Consider the following 25,157-nt stretch of genomic DNA (forward strand, 5'->3'; position numbering starts at 1 on the left):
GTTTTGGTGCACCAAGCTAAAAATGTACCTAACAGCTGGCTTTCTTCATATACTTTCTGCTGAAATGCCTTGCTCCCAGAGAGCTCTTCTAAGATAAATAATTTTTTTAATTGCTCGAATTGCTCTTTTGCTCTTGATAGTTCCTGCTGTAACACCTTCTCATCAGAGTCTTAACAGCATGGAATTTGGAACCACCCTTGCTCGGTCTATAGCTTTCTGTAGTGCTTCAATCTTCCGTTGCCTCTGCTTATATGTATTATCTTTATATGCAATCACCTGCCCCTGAAAAGAGGCCTTAAAAGCTTCCCAAACCATAAAACCTATGGCTGTATTAACGTTCTCTTAAAAAAGCAACTGAATAAACGTCAGAGTTTGAGATACATACCTCATCCGAGAGCAGTGCTTTATCAACGTGCCACCTAGAATTGTTTTTTTGGGGGGGGTGCGCAAGCGTATTACTACGGAGACTAATAAATGGTCTGAGAAAGAGTTAGCAAGAATTTCAGACTCTCCTCTTACAAGTTGCTTATTTATCAGGAAAAAGTCAAGTCGTTTTAAATCTTGCGGAATAGCATGTAAACTATGTAGAACCTGGGTGATCTACCAGCCAGGGATCTATTAGGGCAGAATCTTCTTTCATGATTTTTAATAATTTCGCAGTCTTTAGTTTACCCTTATTTGAGGTGGCTAGACCTAAAACTTGTATAAAGTTAAGATCCCCTCCCATAACTATAGGGCTATGGGAGTTCATTAACATGTCATCTGTTTTAAGGCTTTAATATCAAACACTGGCCCATAATCATTTTTTAAAAATCAGACACACCTCAGTGACTGAGACCTACACTTTGTTTCTTCATCCCGGATCACTTCTCTCACCTCCCAGTCCAGTAAAGCTGAAAATACAATATCCACTCCCTTGCTGCCCTATTAGCGGAGGCAAAGTACGCTAGAGAATACTTCCTGGGGAGTGATTAATTGGGGAGATTGGACTGAAGATGTGTTGCCTGCCCCATAAATTCATCTGAGGGGCGAATGAGCCCAACCATTTTAACACTGCCCCCTATTTATGTATATTTAGTAGACCATTTACATTGCACAAGATTATCTTTAGTGATTGAGACATTCTTCAGGAATAAACATAGCACAGTTACCCAATCCAGGAATACTTATCGCGCTCTTCCCTTTGGTATACCCGCTGTTGTATAATTACATTTATTGAAGTTGGCTTAAACGCCTTGATATCATAAATCGCAGCTAGGCCCTTGCACTTGTTTTTATTCCAATCTTGTACCTTGACCATTGCTGACCTGCTGTTTATCTAGCCTTTTTTTGATGCTCCACCCCGCAATCCCTTGATCCCTTCCTCCCCCCTACACCCAAACCCATCTGAAGAAGGGGGTGGGGCCCTTAACTCCCTTCCACAGCCCTCCCAACAAACAAGGGCGCCTTGACCTGGCGCCTAACGGCCAATCTATGCACCTTACCCTCCATGCTATTTAACCTGTGTCTTTTCACAATCATAAAGTGCTGCCACTATAAAAAGTGCTTGTGTTTCATGTGTCTAGACAGACTAGAAATAACCATCAATTTCTAGTTTTATAGGTTAGATCCGGAACACTAACATAGAAAAAATTGAGTTTTCCTTTTTGTAAATTTTTTTTTTATAATTAAAACACATTTTAAAAAACCTTGGGTCCAATTCACGGAGCCTTTAAAAAGCTCTTATGCACAAAGTCCTGGCAAAAAGTGCTGCGTGCAAACCTTTATTTCAGAAGTCTCTAAAAACCTGGAATGCAATCCAATTTATGGTACAGATTACCTGTACAAAGAGATTAATACCAACTTTTCTAAATACAGCATAATAGATACCAATGGACATCCCGAATGGAAAAAAGGTGTGAAAGTGAACACAGTGTATAAAGTGCAAGGAACTAAACCTACTGAAATTTGCAAAAGATCATACATAGACCGGACTTAATATATTGAACTGCATTTCAAATTTGTATCACTAAATTCCGTCGCAAAACAAGCCAGTTTACCCCACATTCTTCCATTTTCCGCTTGTTTGGGATATCTTTTGTTGTATGCCTTGAGCTTCTTCAAGGAGTAGAGCAAAGATGGAACTGGCCTCTCCATAGGACTTTCAATTTGGACTGCTGAACAATGGAGGTGTGCGCTCCTGCGCTCTTAAAATGGCCAATCAGCCCTACGACTTCTCTCCGCCGGCGCGCTGCAAAATAGCCTCTCAAATATGAAAATAAAAAAAATTCACAATCATCCTCCTTGGGTATTTAGTCCTTGAAGGTTTCTGGGAAGGAAACCTATGAGCCCTCATTATAGTAAGGTCCTCCGGTGCAGTCTAAAATATATGTCCTCTGATCAGCGTCTCAATACAAGACACTGTCCTCCGGTATCCCTCTGAAGCGCAGATTTGATCGCCTCGCATAGTACTCCATCTTGTCCATCTTCAATTGTGAAGGCTGCAGCTTTTTCTGAAGAGAAGCAATATCAGAGTCACAGGCCAAGGAATGGTCTTCGATATCAGATAATCGTTGCTCCAGTTCTTTGATTCCCTCTGGTATTTGCTGTACCATCTTCTCGAGGTTATCTTTTCTCTGATGAAGTAAGGTAAGCTCTTAGGTCTGAGAGATTTTACAATTGCGTATTTCCCCCACAATAGTCTAAAAAAACCTGTTGAATTTGGTGCGTCGAGACCATCAAGGACTGACTCAGCATTACACTCCGTGGAATGCTCAGTCGCCATCTCAACCACTAGAGGATTTTGCAGACCCAGATCTTTAGCTCTGGACTCCCCGGAAGACCCAGAGATACTGAAGACAGCAAGAGACCTGGGCAGCCTGGCATCACTAGGTCAGAAGGTGCAGCCAGACCTTTCCCTTGTACAGACTACCACCTCGGACCAGGGTTACGAGGCAAGATTTCCAGAGAGACCAGTGCTGGAGAGTCCCAAGAAGATGCTCTGGCTGGCATCTGGCCTACAGGTTGCAAATTGGTGTCCTCATGGATTGCCTTACGACTTTTTGAGATTAAGGGGTGGTCTTTAAGGGGGGGGGGGGGGGGGGATTGTCCACACCTTCCGCTTTATTATTCTCAAGTGCTTTTATTGGGGCCATTTGTGCAGTCGCTGCACCACTTCCAGTGACCTCAGTCTCCTGCAGATTGGAGGGCTTTGGGTCTCTCACCTCACTTAACTTTAGGGAACTGTCTGGGACCACGGCATTCCCCACCCCAGCGTCCGTATCTGTGGTAGCGAACTCCGTAGAGGAGCCTAAGAAGGCCACTGCATGGGGAGATGGACCTGGGGATGTTTGATCCATTGAAATATTCACAGCCCCACTATTTCTCGGTGTGGTTTTTCCTCTCCTCGCCGGGAGAATGCGTGATTGGGCTGCTTTCCTCTTAGCCTTCTGAGTTAGCGATGAAGGGCTGGGGGCCAAGGCTCCTGCTCCTGTCCCCCTCAGGACCATTTTCTGTATGCTTCACAATCCAGACCCAGAACAATTATATATTGTTCCTTCGTTGTATGGGCACACCATCTACATTTTGTAAAGTTTTCATTTTTTTATTTTCCGACTATAATAACTACTGCTTCACTGGCGTTAAAAAAACAAAACAAAAAAACAAAAAAAACTACCTCATAGCTCAGAAGCACTTGCTCCGGGACCCTTGGGCAGGACAGGTCTAGTGGATAGAGACACCGAATCCAAGGAAGACTTCCTTACCTTCACATTATACCCAGCATTGAGGGTCTCCCCACTTTTCCTCACAATGCAGGCTCTCATAGCAGCTCCCAGCATTGCTGCTCATGTAGTCACGGGGGCTAGGGGTCATCAGACCAGAGTTGGGTATTTCTTTAAAGTCTCCTCACGGGTCTTTTGGCAGGTTCCGAAATCCAACTCCTACAAATTTGCTGTGACTTATCTCACGGGTCGCGTACTAACCCGGCAGCAGCCTCATACCGTGTGACATCTGAAGGAGGGGGGAGGAGTGGACGTTCGCTCAGCAGCAAGGCATCGGGTTTAGAGACTGCCTTATAAAGAAATTATTTATTATTTGAGAAGAGGCATGTGAAGCCAACTTGGGAGATCTATAGGGAGCTTAAAAGTCTATAGTAGATTTAAATGCATTTCTTGTTGACTAGAATAAATACATTTAAATGCTCCATTATGGCTTGCAACTGAGCAAAATTGTCTTACATTTTGTGATAGGATGCTGGAACATCGCAAATATATTTTTCAGTTTTTTCCTCTCGCTGCCCAAGCTAGATATTTCCCAGAGTACTGCTGTAATTAACTACTGTTATTTAAATGAATTTCTTTGCACCAAAAATAATTTAAGTTCTGTTAATCTTGTGTTTCTCTCTGAACTATTTGATATTAGATCCTGCTTAGGAAGGCGAACACTTGATTCTAGATCGGCTATTTTTTTTACCCTTGTTGTTCTGATTGCAGCTTCAAGGGAAATAATTAACCCACGTAATGTCTCATATTCCCAAACATACAGTTACGCTAATCTTAGAAGGTGGAAGATCCCAGACTCATTTGATTTTGGTTCACCTGTGAATTTTCAAAGACCCAGTAAAAACACAAATGATCCCAATTCATATTGTCCTTAAACACTCCTTGACATGGCTTATAAAATAGCAACTGTTTTAGCTAGTAGAATAAAGTTAGCACTCACAGATCCATCTCAACCAAAATGTTTTCATACGACGGAGACACTCAAAACAAACACAAATAACCCAACTGAGGACACCTACATTTACACAAAACAGGCACTGATGCAGAAGATTATTGGTCATAAGTCATGCATTTGGATTTCCATCCTAGCTTACAAGTTAATTATACAATTTATACAAAGGCGCATAATTAAAGAATAATTAACTCCGTATTTAGAGGACCCATAAAAGATAGCGAGGAACCAGACAGGGTTGACAATTATCACCTGTATTAGTTGCTTTTTTAATAGAATCCCTCACCATTGCAAATAGTGAAAATGTAAATACTGTCCCTCCGGTGGACAGTAGTCTAAATTAAAACTATACGTGGATGATGCCACCTTATGCCTAAAAAAAAAAAAAAACCTATTAACAGGAGTACAGCCCGTTAACCCAGGTGAGACCGGGAGTAGTATGCAACAGAAAACAAATGTCTCAACTGGAGATTGTTAGGAAGGAGCAATTTAAGAACAGAGACATACATCACAATTTAAGAACAGAGAGAAATCCCAATTAGGAAGGGGAACAAAGGGGGGGGGGGGGGCACAACCTAAGGTGGGGTGAAAGTCAATTTATAATTCAGTAAGTAGTTAAGAAGCACTACAGTACATCTATTATACAATGACCATTTCACACAAGGTGGGCACTGGGCGTGCTGGTGAGAGGTGGACGGCGCATTGACACAAGGGTGCAAAAACAGCGTGAAGGGCGAGAGTGAATACGATTAAAGTGGTCAAAAACAATGCAGGTTATATACAAGGTGTATGTACAAAATTATTCAGGTCATTTGAATTGACCACAATAGCGCCCGAGTTCTAAGCTGTGTAGTCGACGGCATTTCAACCTGAATTATTGCAGGTCATCATCAGGACAATGGTCATTAAATTGAAGGTAGTGCTATTTGGAGAAAGGGGGAGGGAGGAGAGAGAGGGGTCAGAACAAGAGTGGTCCCATCGGACAAGGTCAGAGAGGGTAAGTAGAAATATGGAAAAGGTAGAAATTACCAAGTAAAAAGCAGTTGTAGGGGATCACGAATTAAACTGGATCTGTGAATCATCGACTGAGCTTGTCAATCTGTTGGTAAACAACAAGTATCAGTGAAAAGGAGTGTGTGCACAGGGTGCTGGGGGGGGGGGGGGTGTCAATATGTGAATACTACTGGAGAATAGTAGGTTGATTCTGAAAAAACCATGAGTAATTTAAATTAATTATGGGCACAGCGTCCTGATAAGACGACGATCGAGGTGGCCGAGGGCTCGCAGTAGTGGGGACTTACTGAAGGTGCGTACTCACGACGGCATAAAGGAATTTCAGGAGGGTTGACGAGGGAGCGAATCCGTAAGATTACAGAGGAGCGAAAACTCTGTGCTGCAGGCAGAGTAAAGCGTCCAGTGCAAGCGCGTTCACTGTACGGGAGGAAGAAAACCCCAAAGTCGAACACGTGACGGGGGTCACGAGGGACGGGAGCACTAGACAGGAGAAAGGATAGTGATAGTTAGGTACCCCGGGGGGCCCAGGAGTGTGAATGAAGGAAAACGAGGTGACGAGCATTTCAAGGTTGAGGATGCACAGGGACAGATTAAGAAGGAAAGCAATTGTCAAACTGAATAACTTTCTCAGTAATTGTATATAACAGGTGTACAATAAATAAATATCACAGGGAGGAGAAAGAACAAATAAATTGTATACAAAGTTATGCCACAGTTGTCACCTGGCTCGGATGGCAATAACCAATGAAGAAAGCAAATACATAAATTGTGGAGTACAGTCATGTTAACAGATTGCTGGCAACAATTAAAAAGGTCCACAAAACAGAAGGTCACATTACATTGAAAAGAAGTACACTTGGCTAGTTAGTTCCTAGACAATTGAGTGCATCAGGGAATGGCAAGGATCGAAAGACATGGCCATGAGTAAATAAATAAGGATTGAGGACAGACATCGTGGTCATATAGTGGTACATCAAAAGTTATTAACATACAAGATATCTTCAGAGACATGTCATGCACAAGTGATAATACATGGAGAGATCAGGTCATAGCAACATGTTAAGGTGGAGTAGTGCATGGAAAAGTCAAGTCATAACATGTTGGGATAGTTGAAGGTAGGTACCGACAAGGGAGCTAAGTGCGGTAGGAACAACTGGATGGAAAAACGGAAGTAAAGGGAGAATTCATGTGGCTGTAATTTCCGTATTCCATTCGTCAAGGGTGTTGAGCCCATTTTCAACAGAGTTACAGCGTGCAATCCATCTGCATTCGCATTTGTTTAGTAACAGCTGTAGATTACCACCCCCGAGTGGAAGGGTGGGGTGGTCAATCACCTGCCAGATCAGATCTGTTTCGGCATTATTTTTTTCTTTGTAGTGACTGCCCAGGGGTGCCGTTTCAACATTACACCTAACGCGGCTTTGATGTTGGAGGATGCATTGTTTAACCATCAGGGTGGTTTGGCCTATGTATAGCAGATCACAAGGGCATCATATAGCGTAAATGATCTTTGATGTGCGGCAGTTGGTGAAATGGTTCAGTTTGTATGTATGTCCCGCGTTGACAAATTCCTTTGTGTTGTATGTAAAGTTACATGCCGTGCAGGATTGGTATTTGTAGTGACCAAGGATCGGCGGTAGTCCCCAGAGCGGGTTGACTGTTTGAATCTTCTGGTCAGTTTTGGGCCAGGTAATGGTGTGGACAAGCTGGTCTGCAATATTGTTGCCCCTTTTGTAGGAGAACAGAGGGGGGTTCTCTAAATGGTGCGTGGGTTCGAAGTAATGGTCAGTTTTTTTATTGCCTTGCTAACCAAGTTACTGGAGAGGTTGTAAGTGGAAACAAAGGGGATGTGTGAGTTGGTACCTTTGGGTGAAGGGGAGAGTAGAACCTCCCTGTGGCAGTACCATGCCCTTTTGGATGCGCGGGTGACAGTGCGTTTTGGATAGCCTCTGCTGATCAATTTTTGTGAAAGGATGGCTGCTTCCTTAAAATAGTCTTTACGCCATTTACAATTTCTCCGGATCCGAAGAAATTGATCGTAGGGTAAGCCGTCCCTCAGGCCCCTGGGGTGGTAGCTGGAGTACATCCGGAGAGTGTTGCGCTCCGTGGGTTTGTGGTAAAGGGCAGTACCGATGCAACCATCCTCTGCATGTAAAGTGAGGTCAAGGAAGGGTAAGTCATTGGTCCTAACATCTGAAGTGAATTTCAGGCGTTTTTGGCAGCTGTTCAGACAGTTTATGAAAGATGCTAGGTCTTCATGTGTGCCCTGCCAGAGTAGGAGGATATCGTCGATGTAGCGACGCCAGAGGTTGATTTTTATTAAGGAATGGATTGTGTGTAGATGGGAACAGATTGGTTTCAAGATGGTGAACATAGAGGATGGCAAAATTTGGGGCGAAGCAAGCCCCCCATGGCCGCGCCTTTGATCTGTAAGTAGAATGTTTCTTTGTAGAGGAAATAGTTTCCTGTAAGTGCGATGCGTAGTAAATCAATAATGAAGTCAGTAAGGATACGAACTGGTTTGGGGCGTGAGTCAAGGAGTTGTGCAATGACAGAGGCCTTCAATGTGGGGGATATTGGTATATAATGCCCCGATGTCTAGACCAATCATGAGGTCATTATTGATGTCAAATGGTGTGTCCTCAATGATGTTGATGAGATGTGTGCTATCCCTTACAAAGGTGTCAGTGAGTTGAACAAATTCCTTGAGAAAGGAGTCAATGTATTTGCCCAGGGGTTCCAGAACAGATCCGCAACCAGATACTATTGGTCGTCCAGGGGGATTGGTAGTGTTCTTATGGACTTGTGGTAGTATGTAAATGACTCTGGTGCGTGGATGTGGGTTGTTGAGGAAGGCATATTCTTTTTTAGTGATGACGGCAGAGTCTAAGGTCCGCATAGTGATGGATTGTATTTGTTTCCTGACTTCAGAGAGGGGATCTCCGGGTAAGGGTTGATAGAGGGAGGAGCTGTTCAACTGGCGTAGGATCTCGTTGTCAATTCTCCATGTCCATAATCACTATTCTGCCGCCCTTGTCAGCAGGTTTGATGACTGTTTGTTGTCATGTAGATTGTCTAGGGCCTGTTTCTCTTTAAGGGATATGTTGTAAGGGACAAATTCTGACTGAGATTGTAATTCCTTTACCTCATGCAGAACTAATCTCTCGAAAGCAAGGATTTCAGGTTGCATCAGACAAAGGAGGGAGAAAAGTCGAGGCTGGATGGAATTATCGAACGACCGGAGTATTTTCATCTGGTTTGTGAGAAAAGAATTGTTTGAGGCGGATACGACGGAAGAAAAGGAGCAAATCCTCTTGTAGTTTAAAGAAGTTGCTGTGTTCCGTTGGGACAAAGGACAAGCCTTTGCTGAGAAGGGAAATCTCTTCTGAGCACAGGGTGTGCCTGGAAAGGTTGAAGATGGGGATAGGTGAGGTGTTAAAGGTTTTTCGGTCTGGCAATAGATGTTTTGAGAAGTAGACACTTGATATATGGTTGGTGGCTGATATGCCTCAATGTCCATTGAGGGGAGTCTGGTATCAATGTTGTTAGGGGGTTTGGGTTGGTCTAGCTTCCTGTGTGGAGGTGGGGAAGGACATAATTCGGGGCCCCATTGGTAGAATTTGACAGGTTTTTCGTTCGCCCGCGTACTGGTGGTTTGGTCTTGTTCGAGCCAGACCTCGTCCACGGTTCCCACCTAAAAAACCACTGGGTAGTAAGGGCTGGGGGTGAGGTCTGTTCTGCGGTCGTTCAGTACTCGAACCCTCTCCAGGGTCTTGGTCCTCTATGGATGTATTTGATGAGTCACAAAAGGTGATGGCTTGATTGTTCCTGTATCTGCCCCACTTTCTATTTCTCGGTGGTTGGTACGGTGTATTGAAGAATGTATCAAGTAGATAAGGATATATGGTTTATATCTCTTTGTATTCTCAATAACTTTTTATTCTGCTCAAAGGTGTGGAATGTGGCGATGGTGCGGTTTAGTCTATCGAATAAGGACTTGGCGTCAGGAATGGTTGTGACAGAGAGGATACGTTTGAGTTCAGCGATCTCCTCTAGTTTTTTGCGGCTGTGTTCTATGGCTGTATCTATGCCCAACACCATCCAATGTCTGGAGCAGGTTATAGCAAGGCGACTGAATCCGGTACGGAATTTAGGATCTTGTGTAAACATGGCCGGCCTGTTGCGTATTTGGAGGCAAAGTGGTATGGTATCTGATTTTAGGTATTCTGTAAACATAAGTGCATGGAGGTCTGTGCCAATTTGTTTTTTCTTTAAGTTTGAGTTTCTCCAAAAGCACCCTTGAGGAGTTAGGGGCTGTTGCGAGGGGTGTAGATGTATGTGAGAGTAATAATGGACCACTCAAGATGTGTTGGATGTAATCATCCGTTTAGGCTGGGGTCTCCCTTGAGGACATAGGGTGTGTGTTAATCACACATAATGTGACACCTTAATGTGTGTGTTAGAGTAGACGGACTCTCGCAACCCAGTGGTTGCTCAATAACAAAGTAACAATTAACAGGAGTACAGCTCGTTAACCCAGGTGAGACCGGGCATAGTATGCAACAGAAAACAATGTCTCAACTGGAGATTGATAAGGAGGGGCAATTTAAGAACAGTGAGAGAAATCACAATTGGGAAGGGGAACAAGGGAGGGGGCCACAACGTAAGGGTGGGGTGAAGAAAGTCAATTTATAATTCGTTAAGTAGTTAAGAGACACTACAGTACATCTATTATACAATGACCATTACACACAAGGTGGGCACTGGGCGTGCTGGTGAGAGGTGGACGGCGCAGTGACACAAGGGTGCAAAAACCGCGTGAATGGCGAGAGTGAATACGATTAAACACAACCATCCCGGACGCCAAGTCCTTACTGGACTATCGCCACATTTCACACCTTTGATAAGAATAAAAAGATAGCGAAAATACAAAGATATAAAAAACTACAAGGACACCATATGTCCTTATCTACTTGATACATTCTTCAATACACCGTACCAACCACCGAGAAATAGAAACTGGGGCAGATACAGGAACAATCAAGCCATCACCTTTTCTGACTCATCAAACACATCAATAGAGGACTCAGACCCTGGAGAGGGTTCGAGTACTGAACGACCGCAGAACAGACCTCACCCCCAGCCCTTACTACCCAGTGGTTTTTTAGGTGGGAACCGTGGACGAGGTTGGGCTCAAACAAGACCAAACCACCAGTACCAGTACGCGGGCGAACGACAAACCCGTCGAAAATTCTACCAATGGGGCCCCGAATGATGTCCTTCCCCCCCCCACCTCCACACAGGAAGCTAGACCAATCCAAACCCCCAACAACATTGATGATCCCAGACTCCCCTCAAGGGACATTGAGGCATAAAAGCCATCATCCATATATCAAGTGTCTACTTCTCAAAACATCTTGGATCTATTGCCAGACCGAAAAACCTTCAACACCTCACCTCACCTATCCCCATCTTCAACCTCTCCAGACACACCCTGTCCTCAGAAGAGATTTCCCTTCTCAGCAAAGGCTTGTCCTTTGTCCCAACGGAACACAGCACCTTCTTTCAACTAAAAGAGGATTTGCTCCTTTTCTTCAGTCGTATCCGCCTCAAACAATTCTTTTCTGACAAACCAGATGACAATAATCCGGTCGTTAGACAATTCCATCCAGCCTCGGCTTTTCTCCCTCCTTTGTCTGATGCAACCTGAAATCCTTGCCTTCGAGAGATTAGTCCTGCATGAGGTAAAGAAATTACTATCTCGCTCAGAATTTGTCCCTTACAACATATCCCTTAAAGAGAAACAGGCCCTAGACAATCTACATGACAACAAAAAGAGTCATCAGACCCGCGGACAAGGGCGGAGGAATAGTGATTATGGACATGGAGAATTGACAACGAGATCCTACGCCAGTTGAACAACTCCTCCCTCTATCAACCCTTACCCAGAGATCCCCTCTCTGAAGTCAGGAAACAAATACAATCCATCACTATGCGGACCTTAGACTCTGCCGTCATCACTAAAAAAGAATATGCCTTCCTTAACAATCCACGAACCCCAGTCATTTACATACTACCAAAAGTCCATAAGAACACTTCCAATCCCCCTGGACGACCAATACTATCTGGTTGCGGATCTATTCTGGAACCCCTGGGCAAATACATTGGCTCCTTTCTCAATGAATTTGTCCAACTCCCTGCCACCTTTGTAAGGGATAGCACACATCTCATCAACATCATTGAGGACACACCATTTGACATCAATAATGACCTCATGATTGGTCTAGACATCGAGGCATTATATACCAATATCCCCCCCACTGACGGCCTCGGTCATTGCACAACTCCTTGAGTCACGCCCCAGACCAGTTTGTATCGTTACTGACTTCATTATTGATTTACTATGCATCGCACTTACAGGAAACTATTTCCTCTACAAAGAAACATTCTACTTACAGATCAAAGGCGTTGCCATGGGGGCTTGCTTAGACCCTAAATTTGCCATCCTCTATGTTTACCATCTTGAAACCAAACTGTTCCCATCTACACACAATCCATTCCTTAATAAAATCAACCTCTGGCGTCGCTACATCGACAATATCCTCCTACTCTGGCACGGCACACATGAAGACCTAGCATCTTTCATAAACTGGCTTAACTGCCAAAAACACCTGAAATTCACTTCAGATGTTAGGACCAATGACTTACCCTTCCTTGACCTCACTTTACATGCAGTGGATGGTTGCATCGGTACTACCCTCTACCGCAAACCCACAGAGTGCAACGCTCTACTGATGTACTCCAGCTACCACGCCAGGGGCCTGAGGGACAGCTTACCCTACGGTCAATTTCTTCGGATCCGGAGAAATTGTAAATGGCGTAAAGACTATTTTAAGGAAGCTGCCATCCTTTCACAAAAATTGATCAGCAGAGGCTATCCAAAACGCATGGTCACCCGCGCATCCAAAAGGGCATGGTACTGCCACAGGGAAGTTCTACTCTCCCAGTCACCCAAACGTACCAACTCACGCATCCCCTTCGTTTCCACTTACAACTCCTCCAGTAACTTGGTTAGCAAGGCAATAAAAAGAAACTGGCCATTACTTCGGACCCACGCACCATTTAGAGAATCCCCTCTGTTCTCCTACAAAAGGGGCAACAATATTGCAGACAAGCTTGTCCACGCCATTACCTGGCCCAAAACTGACCAGAAGAATCAAACAGTCAACCCGCTCTGGGGACTACCGCCGATCCTTGGCCACTACAAATGCCAATCCTGCACGGCATGTAACTTTACATACAACACAAAGGAATTTGTCAACGCGGGACATACAAACTGAACCATTTCACCAACTGCCGCACATCAAAGATCATTTACGCTATACGATGCCCTTGTGATCTGCTATACATAGGCCAAACCAACCAGATGGTTAAACAACGCATCCGCCAACATCAAAGCCACATTAGATGTAATGTTGAAACAGCACCCCTGGTCAGTCACTACAAAGAAAAAAATCATACCGAAACAGATCTGATCTGGTAGGTGATTGACCACCCCACCCTATCACTTAGGGGTGGTAATCTACAGCTGTTACTAAACAAATGCGAATGCAGATGGATTGCACGCTGTAACTGTTGACAATGGGCTCAACACCCTTGACGAATGGAATACGGTCATTACAGCCACATGAATTCTCCCTTTACTTCTGTTTTTCCATCCAGTTGTTCCTACCGCACTTAGCTCCCTTGTCAGTACCTACCTTCAACTATCCCAACATGTTATGACTTGACTTTTCAATGCACTACTCCACCTTAACACGTTGCTATGACCTGATCTCTCTATGTATTATCACTTGTGCATGACATGTCTCTGAAGATATCTTATATGTTAACAACTTTTGATGTACCACTATGACTACGATGTCGGTCTTCAATCCTTATTTATTTATTTACTCATGGCCATGTCTTTCGATCCTAGCCATTCCCTGATGCACTCAATTGTCTATGCACTAACTAGCCAAGTGTACTTCTTTTCAATGTAATGTGACCTTCTGTTTTGTGGACCGTTTAATTGTTGCCAGCAATCTGTTATCACTGTACTCCACAATTTATATATGGGCATTCTACATTGGTTATTGCCATTCGAGCCAGGTGCCAACTGTGGCATAACTCTTCGTACACAATTTATTTGTTCTTTCTCCTCAACGTGTTATTCAGTTTCCACCTGTTATATACAATTACTGAGAACAAGTTATTCAGTTTGACAATTGCTTTCCTTCTTAATCTGTCCCTGTGCATCCTCGAACTTGAAATGCACATCACCTCGTTTTCCTTCATTCATTCATGCTCCTGGGCCCCCCAGGGTACCTAACAATCACTATCCTTTCCCCTGTCTAGTGCTCCCGTCCCTCGTGACTCCCGTCACGTGTTCGACTTCTAGGTTTTCTTCCTCCCGTACAGTGAACACGCTTGCACTTGACGCTTCACTCGTCTACCTGCACCACAGAAGATTCGCTCCTTTGTAATCTTACGGATTCGCTCCCTCGTCAACCCTCCTGAAATTCCTTGATGTCGTCTTGAGTATGCACCTTCAGTAAGTACCCACTACTCCGAGCCCTCGGCCACCTTGATCGTCCTCTTTTTATCAGGACGCCGTGCCCATAATTAAATTGCTCATCATTTTTTCAGAATCAAACTGCCCTCCCCCCTGCGCCCAGCTTCCGGGCTTTCTCTAGACATACGTCCCCGATGCCAAAACACAACTGGACTATTCGCCACCGCGTTTCCTTGGACTTCCTACCCTGTAATGTTTCCCCAGTATCATTCACATATTGCCCCTCCGCCCAGCACCCTGTGCACACACTCCTTTTCCCCCCCGACACTTGTTATTCACCAACAGATTGACGAGCTCCGTCGAGGATTCACAGATCCAGTTTCATTCGTGATCCCCTACAACTGCTTTTTACTTGGTAATTTCTACCTTTCCCATATTTCTACTCACCCTCGCTGACCTTGTCCGATGGGACCACTCTTGTTCTGACCCATCTCTCTCCTCCCTCCCCCTTTCTCCATAGAGCACTACCTTCAATTTAATGACCATTGTCTTGATGATGACCTGCAATCATTCAGGTTGAAACGCCGTTGACTACACAGCCTAGAACTCGGGCGCTATCGTGGTCAATTCAAATGACCTGAATAATTTTGTACATACACTTTGTATATAAACTGCATTGTTTTTGACCACTTTAATCGTATTCACTCTCGCCCTTCACGCTGTTTTTGCACCCTTGTGTCAATGCGCCGTCCACCTCTCACCAGCACGCCCAGTGCCCACCTTGTGTGAAATGGTCATTGTATAATAGATGTACTGTAGTGCTTCTTAACTACTTACTGAATTATAAATTGACTTTCACCCCACCTTAGGTTGTGCCCCCCCCCCCCCCTTTGTTCCCCTTCCTAATTGGGATTTCTCTCTGTTCTTAAATTGTGATGTATCTCTCTGTTCTTAAATTGCTCCTTCCTAACAATCTCCAGTTGAGACATTTGTTTTCTGTTGCATACTACTCCCGGTCTCACCTGGGTTAACGGGCTGTACTCCTGTTAATAGGTTTTTTTTTTTTTAGGCATAAGGTGGCATCATCCACGTATAGTTTTAATTTAGACTACTGTCCACCGGAGGGACAGTATTTACATTTTCACTATTTGCAAAGGTGAGGGATTCTATTAAAAAAGCAACTAATACAGGTGATAATTGTCAACCCTGTCTGGTTCCTCGCTATCTTTTATGGGTCCTCTAAATACGGAGTTAATTATTCTTTAATTATGCGCCTTTGTATAAATTGTATAATTAACTTGTAAGCTAGGATGGAAATCCAAATGCATGACTTATGACCAATAATCTTCTACAGCTTAGAACTCGGGCGCTATTGTGGTCAATTCAAATGACCTGAATAATTTTGTACATACACCTTGTATATAACCTGCATTGTTTTTGACCACTTTAATCTTATTCACTCTCGCCGTTCACGCTGTCTTTGCACCCTTGTGTCACCGCACCGTCCACCTCTCACCAGCACGCCCAGTGCCCACCTTGTGTGTAATGGTCATTGCATAATAGATGTAATGTAGTGCCTCTTAAATACTTACCAAATTATAAATTGACTTTCTTCACCCCCACCCTTACGTTGTGATCCCCCCCCCCCTTTGTTCCCCTTCCCAATTGTGATTTATCTCACTGTTCTTAAATTGCCCCTAACAATCTCCAGTTGAGACATTGTTTTCTGTTGCACCTTATTCCTAAAGACAGATCAATCCAATTTAAATCACAAAAGTTTCAGCACCTATCAAGAATTAGGGTGCAAACAAATGTAATTAGTTTAAGTCTGACACCTCCAAAGATACACTGTCCGAGGTAATACAGAAGAAAGTCTATACCAAGAAGCCTGAAATATATCAAATGTGTTAATTTTTCATCAGCTCTAACAGACACAGATTATGCAAGTTATTCACCGGTATTGAATAAAGCCAAATGATTGACTAGCTGGTCCACTCCATCCTCATCAATACTGCAAAGAGTCACCATAATCAAGAAACCGCTGAAGCTTTATAACATCTGTTTGCAGCAGGTATTTTAGGGAGATTTATATTTGTTTTTATAGAGAAGTGGGAAGCAGGTTTTCCCATTTATCTGGGGTAACAAAGCGCCCAGGTGATCATTAGGTTTATCATATTTGCAGAAATTCGAAGTCTTGGAATACCAAGCACAGCTGATTTTTTTTCTGCCTTTGCATCCCATAGTCCCAACTTTAAGAACCTACACATGCCTCAAAAGTGCTTTGATAATCTTTTAGAAATGCTGACAGTTATAAAATTAAATAATTTTGAGATTGTCCAAATCACCGGAAAAAAAGTGACGAATTACAGCAATACCTTATTTATTAAAGGGAAACAGCAGTTGTTTAAGTATTTCTTTATTCCCTTTGTCAACTCCGAATACAGGCTTCGTGGTGCAGGCAGAACAAGGACTGCTCATGGGAAAAAAAAAAAACACAGATGGAAGAAACATGGCATTAGTAATAAACTAACAGATTTTGCTACTGGAACAGGCTGGAAGCAGTGGCCCCATGGAAAAGGGTTTTTGGTGGTCATTCACAAAAAAAAACATTCTATTTTCAAAAGATCTATCCCTCCTCCATGTATGTGGCAGAGAACCTTGTATATCACTTAATGGAAAATTCCCAAGAACACAGGTTTGTGGAAATTGTATGAAATTATCCTGGAAAACAAACTTCCAGACCAGTTTCCAGAAATAGATCTCAGAAATGGGAAAAAGTAACACAAATTATTTTAACACCAGAAGCCTGGAAAATAAATATTGAATTAAACTGTGATGTCATGAATGGAGGCTACCTTCAGGCAAATTCAATTCTTTTGCAGAATAGTTTATTTATAAACCATCTCCATTTTTTTCCCTAAGATTGCTTTAGAAGCTCTACTGAGGCGGAGATCATTTGGTTCCACTTAGTATGGCTGAGTCCAAACATTATAGAATTTTGGGCAGAAATGCATGGTTTACAGAATCTAAATTAGAGGTTCCTATTTACAAAGACCCAATCATAGCCCTTAGCAAGTGGTCACCCAACCAGAATACATTTCCTCAATATGTTAAGCAGCTAGTCTTCGCTTCTGTGCTAGTGGTAAGATCAGTGCTACCATAGCATATACCACATTTATTGTAACGGTTTATTAAAGGTAAAGCTACAAAATAGAGATAATATACTAGCGGCCACAAAAGGTGCGTGCAAGAGGTCTTAAGTGCTATGTGGAAAGAAATTATATAACAAACTAATTGAAGTTAATTTTATCTTATCCATTAAAAAACTATTTACGTGTGGATTACACGGTCAGGTTTTCCGTAAAGAGCATATGAATGTGGTTAAATGTACCTTGTATCTCCCCCAGCTTTTGTTTGATTTTTTTCAACGAATTTATCTAGACATGAAATAGCAAGCTAGGGTATTACTAGAACAGACAGCAAAGTGGGGATGGTGAGTAGACATTTTTAATCGTTGTTTGCAAGTATTTCATGAAAAGCACTATTCAGCTGTTTCGCAGAGAAATGCACATCTATCAATGGCAATGTTTATCAAATGTTTTAACTATCCCAACTTAAACAGTTTTTAACAACTCACCTGGTGGTTCACTGAAATGTTCAATGCCCATTGTAGCTGTATTCAGTAAAGGTTGAATGGACCTTCCACCACTGTAGAAGGAGAGAATCTGATCAAGATTCATTGTCAAAGTGGGACACACTGCCCTTGGATTTGGAAAACCTCCTGGTAGAAAGTGGGAGATGGTGTCCATACGGCCAAAAAAAGGTATTGAGGAACCACAGTTCTGATCAAAGAGCAAAAACGTCATGCTCTGTGGAACTGAAGACATTAGAAACAAGGGAGGACCCATTTTTATGATTCTGTAGTTGAAAAGGACAGGATTAATGAGGTCAGAGGTAAAGTTCGTGCAATACCTGTGATGAGATGCCAGGCTGCCAAACACAGCTAAACAAACACACAATGGGTCCTGAAATGTAAAGAAATGTTGGAAAATTAAAAACTGATTTTAATCAGCAACACTTGCAGTACGAAATCCTCATTACAAATAGAAGGTTAGAAATAAAATACAAGGCAAGACAGACAAAGAATTTTAAAAAGAGGGAAAAAATTACTCACAGTAATCATAGTTGTCCAACACCGGAATCTTCACTGAATTCATGAACACTTAAAAACTTCACCTGAGGGCAAGTTCCCGAAACAGTTTTATAATGGAAATCTTGTTGTAGCCTTCCTGCATTTTTTCTTATAGTAAAGTTATACAATAAACCCAAAAGGAAAAGATATCCAACAAACCCTATTGCAGGCAAAAAGAAAGGCTTTGAATAATATCTGTTTAAAAAGAAGAAAAAGGTAAGACATATCAAGAGGCACAGCACAGCTTCACAAAAAGGAAACAATGCACAACACCTGTCAGGTCCCAGGTGGCAGCTGGCACTCAAAATAGCTCAATTACGAGAAACCGAAATCAAAATCTAAAATTTTTGCTATTCATCTTTATTCACTTTTATCATTTACCGGGCTAGTAGTTTGCTTGTTCATGAAATCAGTGGGGACCAATGATGAAGGACCAGGATTACACATAATTATTAGAAGAGGACACACAACTCAAGGTCATGCTTCTGTTTTGTAAGATTAATGGCTATGAGCCACTGCAAGCTGACATGAGATTCTTCCAAGAAGTTGAGACCTTACAAGATTAAGATGTGTTGTAAATCCGGCCCAACAACTCACGGAAGCATAGGTCAGAGGGAATAACGTCAGTGAAACATGTATTCCCCGGAGCTTCTGCATGTGGCTGTAATATGACAAATACCCTTCTAATACACATGGGGTTAGGAGCCAACCTCAAATTCTACTAGCTCTGAAACCAGTAAATCAATCTAGATACTTCTTTAAATGTGTGGCTCTCACCAGCAGACAACCCACTCAAAAACCTCATACTCGCCATGAGATTAATTTAAGGCAGGGACACCGAAAGTGCTAGAGAGTAATTTTTCAAAAGGGCTGTCCCTTAATAAATACATTTACCTCATCCTATTACCTCCCTCAACGTGGAACAGCCGGTTGCCTACATATTCTCTTGGCGGAATCAACGAAGTAGCCGGTTCCATATTACCAAGAAAGCTTAATAAAGGGATCCAGATAATGTTACTGCCTAGCTGTCATGAGCCAATGTTTTTATACCATTAGTGTAGCTCTTACGCAAAAGGTACAGCATAAGCAAGTCTCAGAAAGGGGGGCACGGCTGGACGCCGATGTAGGAGGAAGGGGACCTCGGAGCTCCTCCGTAGCCTTCCTCCATTCACATTGACCCGGACGCACTGGGGAGCCCCTAACCATCCATACTTGGTGGGCCTGCCTGGTGCCCTTCTGGGAGCTCCCTCGATGCCATAAGCTGCTTGGAGTGTGGAGATACGGCTGATTTCACGGCCTGAGGACGGGGCCGGCCGTGGCGACCCAAGATGGCAGCCGCGACCTGCTAGTGGTGCCGCTGCGGGCTGCGAGTGCCTGTGCCTGTGACGTGCGAGGTGCATCTGCAGCGCAGCGGGGGCTGTCTTGCCTCCCCCGCTGGCGCGGCAGTCGGTGGCAGCCCTGAAGCGGAGCCTGGAGTGAGCGGAGCACCGTGTCCTGAAGATGAGGCTGCACGCTAATCACAAACATGGCGACTCCGGAGCGGAGAACTGTGCTGGCGGAGAGAGTAACGGAGGACGCAGAGTAGCGGGGTGAGCAGGGCGGCCCTGAGGCCTACATTATGCCCGATCCCTGTTGGTGCTGGATAAGTGCCTGATCCTCCTGAGGGGGCGGTGCCTTGCAGGTGGGCGCCCTCGGCACTACGGCTGGGTCAGCAGGATTTGGCCGAGCTGAGAGGAGACCTGGACCCATCAGTTCCGGCCCTGTGGTGGGAACAAGCCGTGGCGGTGTTGTGGCCCTGTTGGACCTTGGCGACAGGTACCTGGATTTGCCTGTGTCTGGGTCTATTCCCTGCCCCATTCGCAGACTGCCCTGCTCCGAAGATACTGTGCTATATAGTTATGAGAGAACGAGAGGGCTGAGTGGAGGTGCTGCCTGCACGGGACAGTGTGGAGGGGTTCATATTTGCTGGCCTATGTACTGGTAACTTGGAGGTGCGTGGATCTCCTGCAATGTGACGGCCGCATAGCGGGCAGGCCCTGGAAACGCGCCTGTGTCGCTTGGGGCTGCGTGTGGACGGCAGGGCCTCTGGGCTCCAGTGCTGCATTGAGAACGGCCTGAGGCGGTGTTGGTGAACCAGGGGGGTTCTCTGGAGGTGTGCCCTGCCCCCTGCACTGCTCTGCTTAGACAGTGTTGCCATACTCCGGCCCTACTACATGGAACCAGGGCGGAGCGTGGGCTGGGACCTAGAAAACGCTGACCTGTTTGTATTTGCACCCGGGTGCCGCGGCCCCACCTGTTGGCCCTTGGCCGGGGGTTGCCCTGCAGGTCCTGCGTTGCTGGGCACGATAGACCAGACCCTGCGGCGCTGCTGCGGATATCCTGCGACTGGGGAGCTATTGAAGGGCTCTGGAAGGCCGGCTGCGATGCGCTGAGTGATGAAGAAAAAAGGGTTCACGGCCCTGCAGGAGGAGAACAGAGGAAGACTATCTGGGGATGAAGAGATAGGAGCGCAGAGCTCTGGCGCAGAAACCCCAGGAGGCCCTACCTTGGACAACATAATGCAGACCATCACTGCGTCGCGGGAGGCCCTCGAAACTAAAATAGACACCATTGGGGTGGACCTCGCCTTACTCAAGGATGATCACAAGAAACTAAAGGAGAGGGTAACGGCGACGAGAAGACATTGGAGGGGATACCGGATAAAATGACCAGCCTACAGCACTCCTTGAGGCAGATGGAGGACAGGGTCCGAATTTTGTAGCGGAGGACCGCAAAGGGCGCTCTCGCAGAAATAACCTCCGCATAGTGGGGATTCCGGAACGTGTGGAGGGGGACGATGCTGTCTGGTACCTGGAGGGATGGCTCAGGTTAGAGGTTGCCCCGGAGGGGCTGTCTCCGTTTTTTACCCTTGAGAGAGCCCACAGGGTCCCAGCTAGGTCTCCTAAACTGGGAGTGCCCCAGAGGCCACTGGTGACACAGCTTCTACACTACAGTGACAGGGACCAACAAGCCCGGGAGAAACAGCACCTACAAATTGAAAACTCCAGGGTAATGCTCTGTCCAGATTATACTTGGGAATTTCAGAGACAGCGTGCCTCCTTCGTAGCTCTCAAGCAGAAGCTGCGTCAACTACATATTCCGTATGCCATGCTCTTCCCGGCATGCTTGCGGGTGGTGGACACAGCCAGCACGCTTTTTTTTACCACTCCGCAGGCCATGGATAGATGGCATCACTTGATCACCATGGATGGGGCCCCTATGCAGATGCTATTGTTCATAATGGCGAGCAGGGGGGGGGGGTGCGCTTTGGGTTCCATAGGGTCGGCGCACGTCTCACTACCCTTCTTTGAGCGAGGTTGCTGATTTTTTCAGTTTGGATGGGGGCTAGCTCAAGGGTACCTGTCCTGAGGAGTGGGACACGGGAGAGGAGGGCGGATGGGTGGGACCAAGCATGCCGAGCGGGGAGAGGAGGCGAACAGTATTCGTCTGACCACACCATGGGTACCACCGTAGGCATTAAGTGCCTGTCGTGGAACATTAGGGGGATGCACACTATCACTCGTCACAAGATTCATGCCTACCTTAGGCGAAGAGGGGTGCAGATAACAGTATTACAGGAAATGAACTTAAATAAGCAAGAGGGACTGGCTTTACAGCAGAGATGCAAAAACAGTTGGACAGAATGCAGAACAATGTCATAAATTCACCCCAGTAGAGAGATCTGGGCCTAAATCCATCGTTTTTTTGCTCACCATGCCATTCCAGTTTCAACCCAGCCATACGCAAATAAGTCTTGACCCTGTGCCTCATGGGAACAATCCAGCCCGAACTGCCAAGCAAGGTCCTCCCAGGGCTGGAACCAAGCATCCTAGGACCGGTTTCGCAGTTTCACCCCTCTTCAGCCAGGATAGCTCGATTCCAGTGGCATGGAGAGCACGGGACTCGCGTCTGAGCATACCCGTCCCACTCGGGGTAACAAATGCAAAAACAACGGTTGATGGACAGAATGCAGAACAATGCCATACATTCCCCCCAGTGGGCCTAAATCCTGTCTTGGCAGTTCTGGCTGGACTGTTCCCATGAGGCACAGGGTCAAGACTGATTTGCATATAGCCAGGTCTAAACTGGGGTGGCATGGTGAGCAAAAGAATGATGGATTTAACCCAGATCTCTTGACTGGGGGTGAATGTTTTGATTTGTTCTGCATTCCGTCCATCAATTGTGTGTCTTTTACTTTACAGCAGAGATGGCGGGTGCAGGTGTACTGTACCACATACTCTGCCTTTGCACAGGGTGCATTAGTCTGGATTAAGGCAGCGGTGCCGTTCCAGTGTACGGGACAGGTGATTGACCCTGAATGTAGATATGTTGTAGGGGCGCTAGGTGGCGCACGTGCGGAATGGCCGCCTTTCTGCGAGGCTCCCGCTGCCCGGCGCAAACATCCTTCCAATAATCCTGTCCCATCGACGTGCATCGCCCTGAGACATAGCACATTGAGAAGCCTGAATCTTAGTGCAGCTGCAAAGTGACTGACCGGCGTCGGCCGCTGCCAACAGCGTTGGCGGCCGGAGCTTGACACCGCGTTCCCGGTCTTGGCAGCCTGGAACTACCGCCTGGCTCGCCTGTCTACGCGAGTCCCGGGGCTTGCACATGGCGTGCAGACCAGATGTTAGAGGGCTGCTGGCTGGGGCGAGTTTCCGGTGAGATCACGCCACACCGCCAAACAGAATACAACAAAGTGGTGAGTCTTTGCCGACTGTGGGGGCCGCGCGAGCGGCGGATCGGCCATATGTGGCGTAGACGGAGTAACGCGGCAAATGGCTAAATGCATATAGGATAACACTGTGCGCACTTCCATCGCGAGTGGCACTGCACTCCCACTAAAAGCACGTTACAGCCTCAGTGGACAGCGTTTATAGTTTAATGCGCAAGCATCATAGCCCTTTACATGTCCGGTGGTGAAAACGCCTACGAGGAAGCTGCCCTGCTGTGAGGGACGCGATACTAGTGAGTCATGGACAGACCTGCAGGGAAAGTGGTGTAACTCGTATGACGCTGCGTGTGCAGACCATTGACTTGGGGACTTTGCTGTGGGATAAGTATTAGCCGGCTCAGTGGTGTGGGCCCGGAGGAGGAGTGAATGATGTAAGCACACAGCCGCAAGGAGGCGGGGGACACTATTCGACGAGGTTGCACACACCCCGAGGGATAACTAACGGCTGTGCGCGCTGAGCGAGGTTCCTGTAGTATCCAGCTACAGCACATCCCATCACTGGGGCGTTAGCAAGCAACAACGCACAGGAGCCCTTCCGGCGCCTGAGGGATGAGCTAAGACAGCCTGCACAGCATCGGTATATTTTGAGATGCTTTGCCGGAGATATACTTGCGCTTGCCCCCCTCCTTCTCTGGGTCCACACTGCCTACAGCACGATCCTCATCGCCCAGTATGGGGAAGCCAGACACACGCCAACCACGTCTTACTTTTGACGCTAATTAAAGTGCCCGGCAACAAATGTCAGAAGCCAAAGGGGGGCCAGATGCATTGCAGTCAGATGCACAACCTGCACAGTGCGAAGACCTGAAAGCACTTCTGCAAGAAGTCAGACAGGGGTTTGCAGGATTAGCAGGGAAGATACACGCTCACTACACGCATGGATGCAATAGCTCATAAGATTGACAGCCACGAGGCGTGACTCAAGGAGATAGAGCACCGAATATCCGATGTCGAAGATGCTGCGACTCATACCCAGAATTCCATGTCGCAAATGGACAAACTGCTCAAACTTATCGCTGCCAAGAATAAACACATGGAAGCGAGAAGCCGTAGGAATAACAAGTGTTTTGGGTAGTCCGGAGAGCAACAATACGGGCAAAATGGAGGAATACATTGAACGATTGCTGCTAGAGGTGGTCGGGGTGGAACTTCTTTCTCCGCAATTTGTTGTGGAGAGGGCACATCGCTCCCTCGGTCCGAAACATCCAACTGGTAGTACGCCTCGGCCCATCATTGCTCGTCTCCTAAATTATAGGGATAGGGATTCTGCCCTCCAGATCGCAAGAGAGAAGAAACAGCTGCACTTTGAAGGAGTCCCTTTCACCATGTATCCGGACTTCACGCCCACAGTGAAGGAAGACGAAAATTCCTACAGGTGAAGCAGAAGCTGCGACAAGCCCAAATAGAGTACGCTCTTCTCTACCCCGCACTGCTCTGTGTCACGTACCAAGGCAAGAAGATATTCTACACGAAACCCCAGCACGCGGAAGAATTTTTGAAGCGGCTTAAGACGCATAAGAATGCGGTAGCCACATCAGAGGGCTCACCATGCTAGAGTACGCCGCCCAACGGCTGAAAGATGCTCTGTGTCATGACTATGTACATCTTTGCTACGTCCTACTAAATTCACTCTGAACTGAAATGACAGACATAAGAAATAATCTGATCCTTTCTCCAGAGGCGGCACATACGAAATGGCGACCTTCGCCACCGGATGGTAAATAAGAATTGGTAGGCGCCGGGCACCCTCGGGCCCAGTTGGGGAGGGGGGTTGGGGGGGGCCACAAGGCTGACCCTGCTTGGCAAGAGGTGTCTGTGTGCCACTTACTAGAGTTTACCCTGCGGGAGAACCCCCTTGTCATATTTCTCTACCTATAGACTGAATCAGTTGAACAAATAGTTCTGTTCCT

The 25,157-nt window shown here is 45.7% G+C and overlaps 1 protein-coding gene across 7 annotated transcripts in view; it reads right to left on the reverse strand.

Moving 5' to 3' along the window:
• RBM44 (RNA binding motif protein 44) overlaps nt 1–25,157 on the reverse strand; it is a 2,201,010-nt gene that overhangs the window by 1,868,745 nt on the left and 307,108 nt on the right. For 4 of the 7 annotated variants that reach the window (XM_085645048.1, XM_085645050.1, XM_085645047.1 and 1 more), the window contains exon 2: nt 17,919–18,306. The exons of the other annotated variants lie outside the window; for them this stretch is intronic. In XM_085645048.1, coding sequence (XP_085501174.1) covers nt 17,919–18,189 — 271 coding nt within the window. In that variant the 5' untranslated portion in view covers nt 18,190–18,306. The remainder of the gene's footprint in view (nt 1–17,918; nt 18,307–25,157) is intronic. 7 annotated transcript variants of the gene reach the window in all.

The sequence above is a fragment of the Triturus cristatus genome, chromosome 3_1 (genome assembly GCF_964204655.1).
Source record: "Triturus cristatus chromosome 3_1, aTriCri1.1, whole genome shotgun sequence".
NCBI classification, from domain to species: domain Eukaryota; kingdom Metazoa; phylum Chordata; class Amphibia; order Caudata; family Salamandridae; genus Triturus; species Triturus cristatus.